Raw genomic sequence first — 17,868 nt, 5'->3', positions numbered from 1 at the left:
TTTTTTTCTCCTTTGCCACAGATACACCATAGCCTACAAACACGCTCAATGGGGTAAATGTATAGTTTTAGAAAATGTCTATAGTGTGGAGGTTTGTATGTGTGTTTGGTGCTTAGTAGTAAATTGTTTGGACACTTTCAGCTTTTAGAGCGAACATGTGATGTGCGTAGGAATATAGGCATCACATTACAGGTAAATGTATATAAAGAAAGCAAAAATGTTAGCAGTGTCAGGTCACACACTACCAACTTTTGGCCCTTGGCCAAATGGGATAACAATATTTTTCGCTTGTGCTAGTGGCACTTTGTTTCAAAGTGTTCCAACACCCACATGCCAGACACAAACCCCACACTAACAATTATGGGGAATGCATTAGGGCACTAAGCTAGTGGAGTCTTGCTACAAGGCCATAATACCATCACCTAGGGCCTGAATCATTAGTAATCTTCTTATATTGTGCAAAAGGTAAGATGCTTATTGTTACGAAGAAACGGGGAGATAAGAGTGAAGCAAAGATGGATTTTCATCCTAGCGTAAGAAATTCGTCACTTATGCAGTGGCTTTTGCTTCTTATCTCCCTTTTCTGAGCATGAACAGAGTGGATTAGCTTAAGATAAGCAAAAAATGACAGATAAGATCCTTAATGAATCAGGCCCCTAGTTTGCTAATTGGTCAAGGCAGCTATATGTAAACTTACAGCCACCATAGATACTCCACATGAGAACTAGTTACATTAGTCTGATTACACATTGTTAGGCAGCAGTCACTTGATATGTTTGCTGAACCTGATAATGCAGGTCTCCAATGTTATTGTGGTGTAGAAATGTGAAATTTATTCTCAATACCATTTTCATGTAGCTTGCCCTCTGAAAGTGGAAAGTAGTGACAAATTAACATTCCACCTTTGTTTCTCTTCAAAGTGTGTGTCGTAATACCACCCATGTCTGTTTAAACATGCTAGTCAATGTTAACAATATTTTGCAGCATTTGTCCATGCCTTGGGCAAGGGACGTACAAAGCCTTAATGTACAGATATCCTCCCTTTAGGATTATGGCTCCATGTTCAAATTCCTTTACCACCATCTAATCCAGGGGTGGGCAAACCTGTCCTCAAGGGCCATATCCAGTTCATGTTTTTAGGATTTCTTTAATCATGTACAGCTGAGTTAATCTATTTGGCTGGGTCAGTAATTATCCCACCTGTTTCTACAGACAGAAATCCTAAAAGCATGAACTGGATATGGCCCTTGAGGACAGGTTTGCCCACCCCTGATCTAATCCAAGAGTGTTGGGCCGAGCACACAGTATTTTGAGGGATTAATGTCTGGTAGATATTGTTGATGTTTACATTGTTAGGTGAGGCATCCAGTATTTTTGGCTTATAGAGGGTGAACATGTGCAATGGGTACCTGTGTCTGTATTGGCAAGAAATCACAACATACCAAGCTTCAAATGATAATATGTTGCCCGTTATATAAAATTGCTTGGCCTTGCATAAATGTTTTCCAAAACTGGAAGGGAGCCAAATCCAAGTGACGTGCCCACTTTAACAATGAATGTATCAGTGTACATTACGTAAGAAACTCTAGGGTCTGTTTGTTATAATAATGTATTCAAGGTTCCAGATTGGTTTAAACTATCATGGATTGGGGGGATCAGATCATAGAGTTTGGAAAAGTCTTTACAGGATAGAGGAGTTTGGTGGACAAACTACCTCTTGGAGTCTACTTACTTGTATTAGAGTGTGCTTCTTTGCCTGACCAAACCATATCTATACTCCAAGCTTTTTCATTTGTGTCTTACATGATTAGTCAGACACACAGCACTACATACACCCTTATAGTGTGTCAAACTGTCACGTTAGTCTGTATTTCTTGATCCGAATCAGGGACCCTTGGGATTACCTGCAGCAGGTCTGAATCTGAACAGAGCAGCCTGGATGATCTTCCTGCTCATGTTCTTGCTGATTGTCCAATCTAGCAGGGGAATGAGCAGTCTGAGAATGTGGACACAAACACTGATTTTGTAATGCAGCCAGAAACACTGGGGCCAATAACTATCCACTGGAGAGAAGTGTGTTGTTCAGGCAATGAACAGATCACAGCAGCAGCTTTAAATAGTTTGTCCCAAGCAACTATTGGCTGAGCACTTAATGGGATCACAGGTGCTGAATCTGGTTGATCTGGAATGATCACCTGACTGCATCCAAGATGCCTGTGCACATGCAGCAGAACAAACAGTGTGTGTTTGATTACAAACAGAGCTGTGGAGGACAGGGATGTTGCTGACGACCAGAAGGCACCCAGGTAGCCGTGATATGACAGCGGCTGATGGGGTAAGTGCACCTAAGATCCAAATGTGAGACCCAACCTATATGTGCTTAGTGCAATAAGGTCATGAGGTTACATGTAAATAACTGTTATGCTAAATGACGTCCAGTGTACCACACACTGTGCATTAGCACTAATCTTAAATACAAATCACTTATTAGATTTTTAGAATTGGCACAGATTCTTACCTGTACAAAATAGTAGTTAACAATATTTGTCCTGTGCCATCATGGGAAAAAAAAAATTAAAATTTATTTGGGTTACCTTAACACCTGTCTTTTGTGGCTCCTTTGTGTCAGGTTACAGTTTGCAAATGCAATACTTTCTTGACAGAATGATTTGCCCTACCTCTAAAGGGGCACTGTAGTTGCACGTTGTGTTTGCAATTATTTAGTCAGGCAAATAAAGAAACACTGTGGCAAAAGCATTAAGAAGCTTACCTTGATACACTTCTTGTTTAAGTCTTCTTCAGCAAACCATGGGCCAGATTCATTCTGGAAAGGTAAGGCAAAGTAACTAAGCAAGGGCAAAGCATGTCAGTTTGGAGGGGGATGTAAACCAAAAATGTCATTGGAGATGTAATTTTGGGGTAGGAGAGGTCCTACCTGACCTGAACATTTCAGTGTACAAATAAGCTATCAAGTATTTGTGCGGTACATTAGGATACAGACATTTTTTTTATTTTCGTGCTCTAAACCTATTGCTATTTTGCACCACTTGCATTTTAAAAGGCTTTTGAGCAGCATTCAGAAATATGTATCCTTGACATCTAGGTTCATTACTCAATCAGGGCCATGGCATGGTTTTGGTCAGCACACTGATATTAGATACATATTTGTTTGAATACGTTAATGAATCAGTCAGTTTGTTTGGAGATTATACTATGGTTAGACTTGATAACAAGCATTGTTATTACAAAAAACATTATGGAATCTGCCGTAAAAAAGAAATAGACATTTCAGTAGTAGGAATTTTTTTATTATAAAAAAAAAAAATATACATATTTTCGTCATATATTAAACTATATTTGTTAGGTTAAAACAATACAAATTACTTTTTCCGTGTTTTTTTAAAGCCGGTTGGACGGGAGGCTCCCCTACTCCGACTTCTTGTCACCCGTGATGTAGAGGAGTCAGAGGAACCAGGCAATGGGGCAAGGCAAGCGGGTTGTGTCCGACGAGGTGAAGGTGCAGGGTCAGGGGATGGGGATGGGGCCACGACAGGCGAGGGGGAAGTGGGCACAACAGGGGATTGGCCATAGCCACGAGCAAAGGCAAAACACATAAGACGACATAGTTCGGGGTCAGGGAGGGCGGAGGCGACATGACACATCAGGGAGGGCGGAGGCGACATGACACATCGGGGAGGGCGGAGGCGACAAACACATCAGGGAGGGCGGAGGCGACAAACACATCAGGGAGGGCGGAGGCGACAGACACATCAGGGAGGGCGGAGGCGACAGACACATCAGGGAGGGCGGAGGCGACAGACACATCAGGGAGGGCGGAGGCGACAGACAACTGGGTATGGGGGCTGCCGAACAAATAATCTGAGCTGGGTGAAGGGATTGTGCCGGAGGTGCGTTGGGAGTGGACATGCAAGATATCACCCAGGAGTGTTGCAATATTTGTCACTGAAGCATTTAAATGATCCATTTTGGTGGCGAGTGTCGTCAGTAAAGAGGTGTGTGTGCTCATGAAATCGGAGAGTGTGTTAGTGAGACGGTCGATTTGCTGATCCGTGTGTTGGACAGTGCTTGATATGTGTGACAGGTGAACATTCTGTGCAAGAGTGACGTCTTTAAGATTTTCGGCTGCGCGTGCGAGTGTCCGCTGCCTTACATATTCAGCTGGAGGCAGCTGAGGCTCCTCCACATCACGGGCAACTTCTTCATCCACCGGTGAAGCAGGCGCCTGCTGCTCACATGCTGTAGAGAGATAATAAGTAAAATAAAGTAATTAGAATCAATGAGTAAGGTGCGATATTATATTGGCTAAAACATCTTACAACGCGTGATGTAGCATTGGTAAAGTGTCAGCTTCCCTTAAATGTGCTAGCAGCCCTTTCCGCTCCCCAAATACAAACATTGCCACTTATGGTCTGACATTTTAGGATGAGCCCTACATATTGAGACCATTTGTCTTCAGTGTGTAAATGTCATTTCCTACTATGTGATAGGCAAACACATTGTGCAATTGAAGTTTACCTTCACACACACATCCTGAGAGTTGACACTTTTACTCAGACAGATACAAAGCTTTACAGACATTAAGCAAGCAAACTCATCATGTACCTAGTGGAGCGGCCTCTCCTGTTCGGGGTGGGCTAGAGCCAGTGTCTATGTCGCCCACCCCAACTATCTCCACCAGGGCTATTGCAGCCCTCGCCCGCTCCTCGAGGGGTGTTAAAATAGTACGTAGTCGAGGCCCCCCACCAGTGCCTTGAGCATGCCTGTGAATCTCAACAAGCTTCGCTTTCAGGCGTCCTTTATAGTCTGCCCATCTGTGGAATAGACAAACATTATTGCCTCACATAGTACCTTCAACTCAAAATGACACATTTTTCAATCAAATACATTGCACGTTTGCTAATCACAACAATTTAACCTTCACATACAGTAATAGAGATTTTGCTCTTTTGAAGCGCGTATAATGTGGTAAACATATTATGTCAATGTGACCAAGGGCCATGGTGTTAGTTTCTGAAAACAAAGGGCCTGATCAACAAATGCATTGGAGTCACAAGGTGGTTTCACCTCACAGGTGACTAATGTTACTATGTCACAATATCCATATTTATCTCTAGCGATATCTATATATATTATTTGACAAATACACACAGTCAGTAAAGTTAAATAGGGCTATTATTTTTAATTTTAATTCGTACCTTTTCTGTACTTCAACCTTTGTACGCTCATACGGAGATATTTCATTTATGAGCCTTGTGATTTCCTGCCAATGGGTTTGGCGCTCGCGTCCGGTTATTTGGCGGTTCCCACTGTGGAACCTCGCCAGAACCCCTTCTACCAGCACCTCCAGCTCCTCCTCTATGAAGTTGTTTTTACGCCTAGTTGGCAGCCCTGGTGCCTCCACATTACTTGGGCCAGCATCAGACATATTCCTATTTCAAAGATAAGTCATGTCTTTATAGGCAATGCACACAGTCAGGTGGTGATACAGAATCTAAGCACATTCCCCCCCTACATAAGGTACAATTTCACAAACTTCTAACTAGGTCTAAAACACATGCCCCTTATTATAATAAACATTGTGGTTTGTCTATTTAACGGCCATTTAGTTTGACCACTGCATTTTGACTGACATATTAGTCAAATTCTATAGCAACATTCTCCTACTACTACTACTACTCTTCACTTTTCAAACCATAACATTGGTTTACAGGTTAGCAACACACCAAAATGAAGGATATCACTCAGTTGCAAACCCTATATTGTGTAATTATTATTAATATTTGGTTACAAATCAGCCAGCAACACACTTAAGTGTGTACTCCAAATGCAATTGTGGAGGTATGTGGGCAAAATAAGTGTACACATTTGGACCCATGTGTCCATCAATGCAATGAGCTAGTTATTATGCCGTTGAACAAGGATAAGTTTCAAAAGAACTTAGCATACTGTAGGCTACTATTGAAAACTTTACATGTTAAATGTGAGGCCAGGGGCCCTTTGCTTACCAGTTTTTTTTACATTCCGGCCACACATATTGCAGAGCAAACAGTTTACTACATTAGGAGATAAAAGTATTTTGGAACTATCCAGAAATTTCAGATAAATTCTTATACTTACTTTTCTCCAAAGTTTGGCACAAAAGACAAAAATTATTTTGATAGTCAACTGGGTAATGCGTGGTATGGGCTGCGAAAAAAAAAAACAAATTAATTTTTATAAGCAAGAAAAGGTAATGTGGTAAACAAAGCTAACCTCCTAATTTGAATATGGATAAGGTTCAAAAGAACTTAGCATACTGTAGGCAGAAAACTTTAGGAGAACACAAAAAAAAAAAAAATCTTTCAATCTCTGATTTAGTTTGGTACTTACTGTTTGTTGTTGGCTTCTTAGAACAATCATCCAAATGTAATGTAATGAAATCTTGACTGTGCTCTATCCAGGCTAAAAAGCGAATGAACAGGCACTAGACCAAAGCACAGGTGGGTTTAAATGGAGTGTTTAATTAATAAACCAGGTGTACACTCTTCTTCCTAATTGCGGAGCACACTGTACTCGTCTCAGTGCAGGCGCCCGCCATGTTCTTGGTGGGAGAGACAATCCGAGTCACAACACAGGTGTGTGAAAGCTCCGCGTGTGACGTGAGCACGCCCATACGTGCTCAGCGAACCAATCGGAACGCAGAGGCCCCCATTTTGTGTTATAGACATTATACCAAAATGAGGGCTGCAATTTTCAGCAGGCGTGAGCTGAGAGTCCTTGCAGAGGGTATGGACAATGTACCCTCTGGACGGTATGTGTCCAACGAGGTGAAGGTGCGGGCCTATCAAAGGGTCCGCAGACGCCTCCGCCTCCAATACAACATTCGGCGGAGCACCGTTCAGCTCCAACGGCGGTGGAGCGATCTCCGGCGCCACCAGCCCCAGCTTCTGGAGGAGCTCCGTAGGGAGATCAGAATAAGTGAGTTCTCTACTAATCGCAAAAAAAAAGTCAACATATATATATATTTGCTCTATGGCCCTGATTCATGAAGGATCCTTAACTTGAGAAACTTCTTATTTCAGTCTCCTGGACAAAACCATGTTACAATGCAAGGGGTGCAAATTAGTATTCTGTTTTGCACATAAGTTAAAAAATACTGACTGTTTTTTCATTTAGCACACAGATACTTGATAGATTATTTGTACACTGAAGTTTAAAGTTGATATTTGTGTGCTACATGTAAAAACAGTCAGTATTTAACTTATGTGCAAAACAGAATACTAATTTGCACCCCTTGCATTGTAACATGGTTTTGTCCAGGAGACTGAAATAAGAAGTTTCTCTAGTTAAGATCCTTAATGAATCAGGCCCTATGTTTGTAAATATGTTCACCCTAAACACCTGACATGGCCTACATAACAATGTGCAAGCACACTATAAAGGTCATGCCCCTTCCAGTGCACCCAAAAAGCTTTGGCTCCTGTGTCCTAAATTTGTGTGCTATCCATTTACTGTCCTAAATGTTTTTGTGTGACAATTCTCACCATTAAGTGTGGTTGTGGAAATCAGGCATTCTAAGTCTTGACCCGAGTGCTGTAACTTGCTAGTCTAACCTTAAAAACATTTTGGAGTGGAAGATGTGTTGTCATTATTGGCCCAAGATTGAAAAGGCACATTTCAAATACAAAACACCTTAGTGTTTAGACACATTTTTGCAAGCTCCCATAAGATGCAAACAGATTACAGAGTGTACTAGATATAGCTAATCAATCCTTACTTAACTGCCTATTTAGACTCTTTTAGACTGTGAGGTAGTCCCAACAAAGGGTGATTTCCAAAGTATACTTAACATTCTAAGATTTTGACCTCCATCCACTAATTCTGTGGTCCTGTAAAGAGAGAACTAATTGACATCATTACCAGGGCCAAGGGAGTTTGCAGACTTAAATTCACCTACATGAAAAAACATACTACGGACAAATTTGTACAAAACCTAATTAGCCGGCCAGTAGTATGTTTGGGGAGTGTGGCAGACAACACATGCAAATATGGAGCAAGCCTCCAAACTCCACACATATAAAACAATAATCAGGGAGTTGAATTCCTGACCCCAGTGCTATGAGAGCAAAGTGCTGACCACTAGGCCACTGCGATATTCCACATCTCTATGTAAAATACCAAAAATTGTGCCAGGTCATCATCATCATCATTTATTTATATAGCGCCACTAAATCCGCAGCAATGCACAGAGATTTCATTCACATCAGTCCCTGCCCCATTGGAGCTTACAGTCTAAATTGCCTAATATAGACATGCACACACAGAGAGGGAGAGACTAGGGTGAATTTTGATAGCAGCCAATTAACCTACCAGTATGTTTTTGGAGTGTGGGAGGAAACCGGAGCACCTGGAGGAAACCCATGCAAACACATGGAGAATATACAAACTCCACACAGATAAGGCCATGGTCAGGAATTGAACTCATTACATCAGTGCTGTGAGGCAGATGTGCTAACCACTAGACCACTGTACCGGGCAGACAAGTTGTGAAATGCTTTGTGTTCATCATGTTTAGCTCCTTGCATTGTAAGTAGCTAATATTTCTGCCTGCTGACAATGTAAAGTTGATTAAATATGTATGATCACCTGATTGTCATAATACTATCAGTTTTTTCAAATGGTGATTGTGTTAACATGTCCTTTTGTTTATATTTCCTTTTCTCAAACAGACCGGGCACGCTGGGAACGCCGGCAACGCCGTCGGGCTGTGGTGGAGGCGCAGGCGGGGGAGGAGGCAGAGGAGGAGGGGGGCGACCAGCAGCGCCAGCCGCAGCCACAGGAGGAGGAGGAGGAGGAGGAGGTGCAGCCGGTGGCAGTGGCTGTGTCATCGGAGGAGGAGGAGCCTGTGCCGGTGCTAGTGGCAGCAGCTGCAGTGGAGGAGGCTGACCCGGAGGAGCAACAATTGGAGGAGGCAGCATCGGGCAGCCAAGAGGCAGTGGCCTTTGATGATAGTAAGTATTTTGGAAAAATGATGGACCTAATTTGATAAGATTGAGGATGTCCATTATACTTGTACATAATCCCTGCTGTGACACATGTTGATTAAATGGTGACATAAATGCCACAGGTTTTACACATAATATCTGGCTACAATTTTGATGTACATTAAACACTCAAACCACAGCCAGAGCCATCTTAACACATGGCCACGCAGGGCAGGGCCCTAAAAAATGTGGCTGCTAGCCTGGTGAACTTGTCAGCATATTAATCACTTGATTTTAAATTCCAATATCAACCAACATATTTTTAATTCCTGTGAGTTATTGTGTAGGTAGTGGCCCATGGTAGTGCTTTGCCCTGGGGCCTATAATGCTGGATAAGACAACCCTGTCCATGGCCCTCTACCTGTGGCTCACCAGAATGTAGGACATTGATCCAAATGCCTTAGCAATGTCTAATGTGCGTCCAAATGGTTTTGTTGCCAGAAGCCTAACATTTGAAAGTAATGTAACAGTACACATCTCTAGTAAGTCCAGTCTGTTTGCCAAATTAGGTTGAGCTGTATATTTATTGTTTTCGTTTGTTTCCTTTCAGCACCTGAGGAGGAAGGTCGGAGATTGGCCACACCACCACCCACTCCGGCCCAATTGTTGGCCCAAATGGGCCACTTACTCTGCAATCTCGAGGCCACCTGCCAGCAACTGGTGCGATTGGTTGCCGACTGGAAGGCTACATTGGACTATTGGTCCTCTTTATTGTAATTTTTGTATTATATGTAAATATTATAGTTTTTCCTTGTAAATATGTTGTTCATTTTGAATCCTTGCCACATTATATAACTAATTTTCCAAAAAACCTTGGTGTGTGTGTCTTTATTCATCTCATTACACAACATGTGGGTGTAAGGCTACAAGAGAATGCATTTAAAATCCTAAATGTGCAACATTTCTGCAAGATAGATTGTTTCTAACATCATTGCGGTAGCAGAAAAGGTTTAGATTTGCTGTTTGCATGTCATCCAAAAGGAACATGTGCCTTCCACCAACAAGCCACCCCTGTAAGAGGTATGCCATCTGTAGGCCCTGTGTGCAAGACATTCCAAAAGGTCAAATGCCCTAGCTATTTCACAACTTCCCCAAATCATGTGTCATTGTAGTGATAGTCCAAGGTTACGTTCCAGTGTCAGAGCAAAGGCAGTCACACATTGAAGAGAACATATGGAAACTGTACCCAGAAGTGGTGTAAGGCAGAAGTGCAAGTGAAGCTAATCTCCATGGTACTGGAGTGTGGTAAGCGGTCTGTTGTGTATTGAAACAGCTGAGTACATGACATAACGTGTACGGCGTGGATCCAGATGAAAGTCAAAAGTCGGATGGCAGCCAATGTAGCATTTAACTCAAAGAAGGCTGTCCCCTACAAATACCCCCCCCCCCTCCTCTTAGTCCATTCATAGTAATAAATGTCAGCATGCACATAATAATGTGCCTGTGAACTGTGGGTCCTGAGCCATTGTTGAAAATTCCCACCAAGAATAAATTTTATTACAATACAGGATAATTAGGAGGGCATTTCTAACAATGTAGTACAAATCAAATCTACAAAATAAAACCATTGTGTGAAGTTCCTGCGTTTATTGTTAGCATAATGTTTCCACTCCACACAATAGTTGTGGGTAAGCTTTGTATTTGAACTCATGTCTGGTGAGTTGTGAGTCCAAAGTGCTAACCAGTGAGCTACCTGTGAGATGTATATTTTTGTGAGTAATTTGTGTGAATAATGAAGAGTAGTATTAAGTGTCAGTTTCCTGTGTAGCACGCATGCTGTATGGTTGGTGTTGTCTGGGTTTTTCAAATATCAGGTTGGCCTAGTGGGTAGCTGTCCCACTTTCCATACAGTCATTCCTGAGTTGTAATCCAGACAGAAACCCTTCCTCTGTGTGGAGGTTGTATACACTCTTGTGGGTATCCTTTATGGAAGAGTATGCTATGCATTCATTTTGCTGAAAAGGCAAAGATGTATTCACACCACATACATTTTAATACATTCGTTATTCATGTGTTTTTAATGTAGCCATGTGCATGCATTTTGCATACTATACGGCGACTTGAAATCGAAGAAATCCTAAACACAGATCGTGAGCAATGTGTTTTTGACAAGTGTGTATTAGGTTAATTAGTAGCAAAGGAAAAACAACCGTCCAGAGTGTTGCACATCATTGTTATTTGTCAGTGATTAATGAGTAGAGAGCTATGTCGTAAAAATAAGCCCCAGGCATTTATGTTGTGTTGTGTGTAAACAAACTGTTGGTCCCTCCCACAGTGGGCGTGAGGTTTGCATTGCTTGGCTTGTCGTCAATCAGTTGAGAGCCGTCGCTTATGCGTGTAGCATGTTTAAAGATCCGCAGGTGGGTGTGTTTTCTAACGTTTGCGCTGCTTATTTCCGTCACTTAGACCACATGGGGGTGTGTTTTTGCTGTTTAAGGTGCTTATTTCGATTTACGTCACTCAAAGTATGCAAGGCAGATGCGTATGCGTTTGCGAACTTTGATGAATCGGGCCCCTAGTTATCATAATACTTAATTATTAATGGACATAAAGTATAAAGAGTCATTTATTCTATACCAAAATCCTAGGGATATTTGAATCACCGAATACATTCCAAAACCACTTATATTAATACCCCTACAACATAAGATATAGAAAGTGAGGTTGTTATATTATTATGAAAATGGTTGAGAATGCCATTGACCAGCTAAAGAAAATTGATTTTGATAATATTACAGAAAAGGCTACACATTTTGCATAAAAAATTAATGAACCTATTGCCAAAATCATCATCAGCAGCAGCTATTTATATATCGCCACTAATTCCGTGGCGCTGTACAGAGAACACATTCACATCAGTCCCTGCCCTATGAGAGAAAGAGAGATAGCAGCCAATTAACCTGCCAGTATATTTTTGGAGTGTGGGAGGGACCCGGAGCACCCGGAGGAAACCCACGCAAACACGGGGAGAACAGCCAATGGTGAAATAATCTTTCCTTGAGAATAAAACTGAGATCCCATTGAGAAGGGTTGACAGAAAGAAACTAATAGCGTGAGATCTCAGTTGATGAACATCCAACCGATAAACTGCAACGTTTTTCGTGTGGAAGCGTACAGACCAATTTGTGACCAAATTTTAGCAAGTCTTACAGAGAGATTTTCTGATAATAAACCATTGGTGCTGGACACCCAATATTTGGATTGTAGATTTTTTTAAAACATTTGAAATGATCCAAAACTTCTTGAAGAGGGCACTCTAAAAAGGCTTTCTGAATTGGCTAAAATTAATGAAGAGTCTTTTATTAGTGAACTTATGAGTTTTGCAAACCTCTTTTTTAAGAAGACAGGACACTTAGATGAAACAAGAAGACAAGAGGTAATTCCAGAAGAAAGTGGTGTGAATGAAGATGAATGGGGTATATCTGCTGATATAGAGGATGACAAGACAATGTGCAAATTGTGTAAAAATTGCTTCCTGTGCTGTCACAGATTGCTTCTAAAGTACAATCTATATTCAGCCGCTTACAAGAATCTCCCTGTGACATGTGAATACCCAGTAACTCTGTCTTTCACACAAGTGTCATGTGAAAGAGCATTCAGCAAACTGAAACTCATAAAGACAAGACTACGAGTTACAATGGGACAAGATCTGCTTGAAGCATTTATGATCATGTCTGTAAAGCGAGACCTTTTGGAACTAGTTCAATTTCAAGATGTGCTGGAAATTGTCTGTAAAAGACCACCGATGAGATCTTGGTAAACTGTGTGAGTAATCTTCATTGTTTTAAGACATTTAATTTGGCAACAGATTGGTCTTTTTTCTAGTGCTAACATGTTTGACTTCTGATCAATCTGACTCAAGTTTGCATATATTGCATGTGTACATAACAGTTTTCATTATGTGCATTTTTGTAAAGGTTATTTATGCATATGTTTTTTTTACATTATTTATAATTTATAATAATGAAGTACCACCAATTAAGTAACACTAAAATAGGCTCTTTTTATCTTGTGAAATATATATTGTACCGAAAACCACCCTTTAAGGCTGGGCCAGTGCTGTGTGCTTGCCCCCCCGGTATAAAGTCTGCCAGTCAGCTCCTGCCAGTCGAAGCCTAAGAGCCAAAAAATAACCATTGATACAGCAAAGAGCCAACTTTACCTTTTATATATGTGTACATTACATGTACACAGTATAAACATGCACATACATGACGCACACGCATACATTGAAAATATAACATAATTTACAATATCTCGGTAAGTGAAAAATAAGATATCCAACACTGCCAAAATGTTCATAATAATAATAATTATCATCATCAACTCAGCTCTTACCTTGCTGCTGTGTCCAGCGGAGGAGGGTTCAAAGGGTACTTACAGTCTATCCACAGTAGCTCACGCTACTTCTGTATTCAAAATCGCTGTGGAGGGAACTGTTGAAGTGGGGATTAAAAAGACATGAATAGCCAAAATGCCCCTCAGGCCTCTTCACATTCCCCCAGACCTCACCACATGCCCCTTACATACACATCAGCCTCTCCACATGCCATGAGATCTACCCAGATTCCCCATACATGGCAGCCTCCCCACATGACCCATACATGCCACTCGGCCTCCCCACATGCCCCATAAATGCCACTCTGCCTCACCACATGCCCCATACATGCCACTTGGCCTCCACACATGCCCTACACATGCCACTTGGCCTCCCCACATGCCCCTTACATGCCACTCGGCCTCCCCACATACCTCTCGGCCTCTCCACATGTCCCATACATGCCATTCAGCCTCACCAAACACCACTCGGCCACCCCACATGCCCCATACATGCCTCTCAGCCTCAACACCTGCCCCATACAGGCCACTCAGCCTCCCCACATTTCCCATACAGGCCACTCAGCCTCCCCACATTTCCCATACAGGCCACTCGGCCTCCCACATGCCCCATACATGCCACTTGGCCTCCCCACGTGCCCCATACATGCCACTCATTTTCCCCACATGCCCCATACATGCCACACGGCGTCCCCACATGCCCCATACATCCCACTCTATACATGCCACTCGGCCTCTCCACATGCCCCATATATGCCGCTCGGCCTCCCCACATGCCACTCAGCCTCCCCACATGCCCCATACATGCCACTCAGCCTCACCACATGCCCCATATATGCCACTTGGCCTCCCCACATAACCCATACATGCCACTCGGCCTTCCCACATGCCACTTAACCTCCCCACATGCCCCATACATGCCACTCAGCCTCCCCACATGCCCCTTAAATGCCACTCAGCCTCCCCACATGCCCCATACATGCCACTCAGCCTCCCCACATGCCCCTTGGCCTCCCCACATGCCACTCAGCCTCCCCACATGCCCCATACATGCCACTTGGCCTCACCACATGCCCCATACATGCCACTCAGCCTCCCCACATGCCCCATACATGCCACTCAGCCTCCTCACATGCCCCATACATACCACAGCCTCCCTACATGTCTCATACATGTCACTCAGCCTCCCCACATGCCCCATACATGCCACTCAGCCTCCCCACATGCCCCATAAATGCCACTTGGCCTCACCACATGCCCCATACATGTCATTAAGCCTCCCCACATGCCCCATACATACCACAGCCTCCCTACATGTCCCATACATGCCACTCAACCTCACATGTCCCATACATACCACTCAGCCTCCCCACATGCCCCATAAATGCCAGTCAGCCTCCCCACATGCCCCTCGGCTCCCCACATGCCACTCAGCCTCACCATATGCCCCATACATGCCACTCAACCTCCCTACATGTCCCATACATGCCACTCAGCCTCACTACATGCCCCATACATGCCACTCAGCCTCCCGACATGCCACTCAGCATGACCATGTTCCCCATACATGCCATTTAGCCTCTCAAATGCCCCGCGCAGAGCACGGAGGGAGAGAAGACTGCAATGTCTCCTCCTCCTTCCCTGATTGGAGAGCAGTGATAACGTGACCTCCCTGCATTATGCAGAGTAGGTCACATTACGCAGCTGCTGTCAGTGAGCCTAGCTATCAGATCTGTGGCTGTTGGACCCTGGAGCATTGCTGACAGCCACAGAGTATCACGAACAGTGTATTGTCTCCCGGGTGCTCGGGCTCGGCATATTGCGGATCGGGTGGACAGATTTTTGGGAAAGGCTGGGAATGACCCGGCGGTTTTGGTGCATGTTAGCACCAAATACCGAGTTAGAGGAAAAAGGGGTGTCCTAAAGAATGATTTCAGGGACATAGGTCGCAAACTTAAGGCAAGGACATCCAAAGTAGTATTTTTGGAAATACTACCTGTGCCACGCTCTAGTCCAGGGAGGCAGCGGGAGATTAGGGAGGTTAATGGGTGGCTAAAAGATTGGTGTAGGAAGGAGGGTTTTGGATTCTTAGAGCACTGGGCTGATTTCTCAGTCAGTTGCAATCTTTATGGATATTGCACCTGAATGAGGAGGGGGCTGCTGTGCTAGGGGAGAGGATAGTTAGAAGGTTGGAGGAGATTTTAAACTAGGTTTCCGGGGGGAGGGGAAAGCAAGTATTTATAAGATAGACATTGAGAGAAGTAAGGAGGAATTTAACAAGAGTCAAGGGGGTGGAGAGGGGGGAAGGGAAGCATAGCCGATAAGGAGAGGCCCTTTTTAAAGCAAAAAGAAATACCTAAGAGAGGCAATAGACATAAGTGTATGCTTGCAAATGCAAGAAGCCTGACAGGTAAACTGGGGGAGTTAGAACTAGTAGCAATGAATGAGCAGTATGATATTATAGGTATTACGGAGATCTGGTTGGATGATACACTTGACTAGGCAGTCAACTTGGAAGGCTATACTCTCTTCAGGAGGGATAGGGTAAAAAAAGAGGGAGGAGGAGTATGTCATTATATTAAGCCAGAGTTAAAACCAAGTATTCAGGAAGTTATTTATGAGAAAATTGGTGATAATATAGAGGCATTTGTGGGTGGAAATATCCAGCAGAGGAAAAAGATCAGGGAAGTTGCTGATAGGGATATGCTATAAACCGCCAGATATTAGTATGAGTGAGGAAGACCAACTTCTACACCAAATTGAAAAGGCTACACAACTAGGTCAAGTTTTAATTATGGGGGATTTTAATTATCTGGACATTGATTGGAGTACTGAGACCTGTGGTACAGCTAGGGTAAATAGGTTTCTGAGCATGCTAAAAATAGGTTTCATTACATGTTCCAATTAGTAGAGGAACCAACTAGGAACCAGACTATACTGGACTTAGGAATAACAAACAATGTAGACGTAACATCAAATATTCAAGTAAGGGAACACTTGGGAAATAGTGATCATAATATGGTCTCATTTGAAATTAATTTTCAGAAGCAACGGTATAAGGGATCAACTAGAAATGTAAATTTTAGAAAGGCAAATTTTAATATGCTAAAGGAGTCTATAAAGTGCATAGACTGGGACAAAGTTTTTGAAGGAAAAAATATGGAAAAAAAGTGGGCTGTCTTTAAAATGTTGTTGGAAACATACACATATAAGTTCAATCCTATGGGAAATAAATGTAAAAGAAGTCTAAACCAATGTGGCTAAATTAAAAGGTAAGGGAAGAAATGCAAAGTAAGAATCATGCATTTAAATTGTTTTAAGTCTGAAGGGTCTGAGGAGTCCTTCCGTAGGTACAAGGAATGTAATAAAACATGCAAAAAGGAAATTAGATTGGCTAAATTTGAAGATGAAAAACAAGTTGCAAAAGAAAGTAAGACAAACCCTAAAAAGTTTTTTAAGTATATAAATGACAAAAGGATTAAAAAAGATAATATAGGACACCTAGGAAGTGAGATGGGTGAATTGATAAATGATACTAAGGAAAAAGCAGAGGTATTAAACACTTTCTTTTCTTCAGTATTTACTAGAGAGAAACAAATGATAGGAATAATACATAAAAATTTAAAATAAACCATACCATTAATTAATACTTGGTTGACAGAGGAAGAAGTCCAAAGGCGACTGAAGAATGTTAAGATAAATAAAGCTCCGGGTCCAGATGGCATACACCCAAGGGTTCTTATGGAGCTAAACTCAGAAATAGCTAGACCGCTATTCTTAATTTTCATAGAATCAATCTCATCCAGCTCAGTACCAAGGGATTGGCAAATAGCAGATGTGGTGCCGTTGTTTAAAAAGGGAACGAAATCACAACCAGGGAATTATAGACTTGTAAGCCTGACATCAATAGTGGGGAAACTACTGGAAGGTATATTAAGGGATCGTATTCAGGATTACTTGGTGCGCAATAAGATTATTAGTGGGAATCAGCATGGATTTGTGAGTTATAGGTCATGTCAAACTAATCTAATTAGTTTCTACGAGGAAGTTAGTGGGAACTTAGACCAGGACAGCACAGTACATGTGGTCTACTTAGATTTTGCAAAGGCCTTTGATACAGTGCCACACAAGAGGTTGGTTTACAAAATAATTGGTCAAAAGTTTTAAGTGGAGTACCTCAAGGTTCCGTGCTGGGGCTACTCCTTTTTAATATATTTATTAATTACAGAGGAAGGCATTGTGTATTTAAATGTAAGTGTGTCTGGAGTGTGATCTTTCCTGTTTACACAAAATCTGCTGTATAGCCAAATAACAATAAATGTTTAATTAAATCAGGAGTGATTAATCTCCTATCTACTGGTCTGTATGTTAACCTGTGAAAAGGTAAACACACAAAAAGGACCAATCAGGTCGGTCCTGGAATTGCTGATGAGGTCATTTCTGGGCTTAAACACCTAGAGAGCAAATTGGCATTCACTACAAAGTG

General features: G+C 42.3%; 1 protein-coding gene across 1 annotated transcript; it reads right to left on the bottom strand.

Moving 5' to 3' along the window:
* Positions 1 to 570: 570 nt before the first annotated feature.
* Positions 571 to 6,510, bottom strand: LOC142095352 (uncharacterized). The gene is made up of 5 exons (XM_075178306.1): positions 6,139 to 6,510; positions 5,217 to 5,450; positions 4,624 to 4,832; positions 3,741 to 4,257; positions 571 to 583 (listed from the first exon to the last, which is right to left on the bottom strand). Exons 2-5 carry the CDS (start codon positions 5,444 to 5,446, stop codon positions 571 to 573), a joined length of 969 nt encoding a protein of 322 aa, XP_075034407.1. The 5' UTR covers positions 5,447 to 5,450; positions 6,139 to 6,510.
* Positions 6,511 to 17,868: the final 11,358 nt, after the last annotated feature.

This window comes from Mixophyes fleayi, chromosome 6, assembly GCF_038048845.1.
Source record: "Mixophyes fleayi isolate aMixFle1 chromosome 6, aMixFle1.hap1, whole genome shotgun sequence".
Taxonomy (NCBI): Eukaryota; Metazoa; Chordata; class Amphibia; order Anura; family Limnodynastidae; genus Mixophyes; species Mixophyes fleayi.
The sequence above is the reverse complement of the archived record's forward strand: the minus strand, read 5'-3'. Positions and strand labels throughout refer to the sequence as shown.

Excerpts from the sequence above, each read along its gene's own strand:
- LOC142095352 (XM_075178306.1), bottom strand. The coding sequence starts at position 5,446 with ATGTCTGATGCTGGCCCAAGTAATGTGGAGGCACCAGGGCTGCCAACT. Across the intron at positions 4,833-5,216 it reads AAGGTTGAAGTACAGAAAAG|ATGGGCAGACTATAAAGGAC; the intron begins GTACGAATTAAA and ends TCTATTCCACAG. Across the intron at positions 4,258-4,623 it reads AGGAGAGGCCGCTCCACTAG|CATGTGAGCAGCAGGCGCCT; the intron begins GTACATGATGAG and ends ATCTCTCTACAG.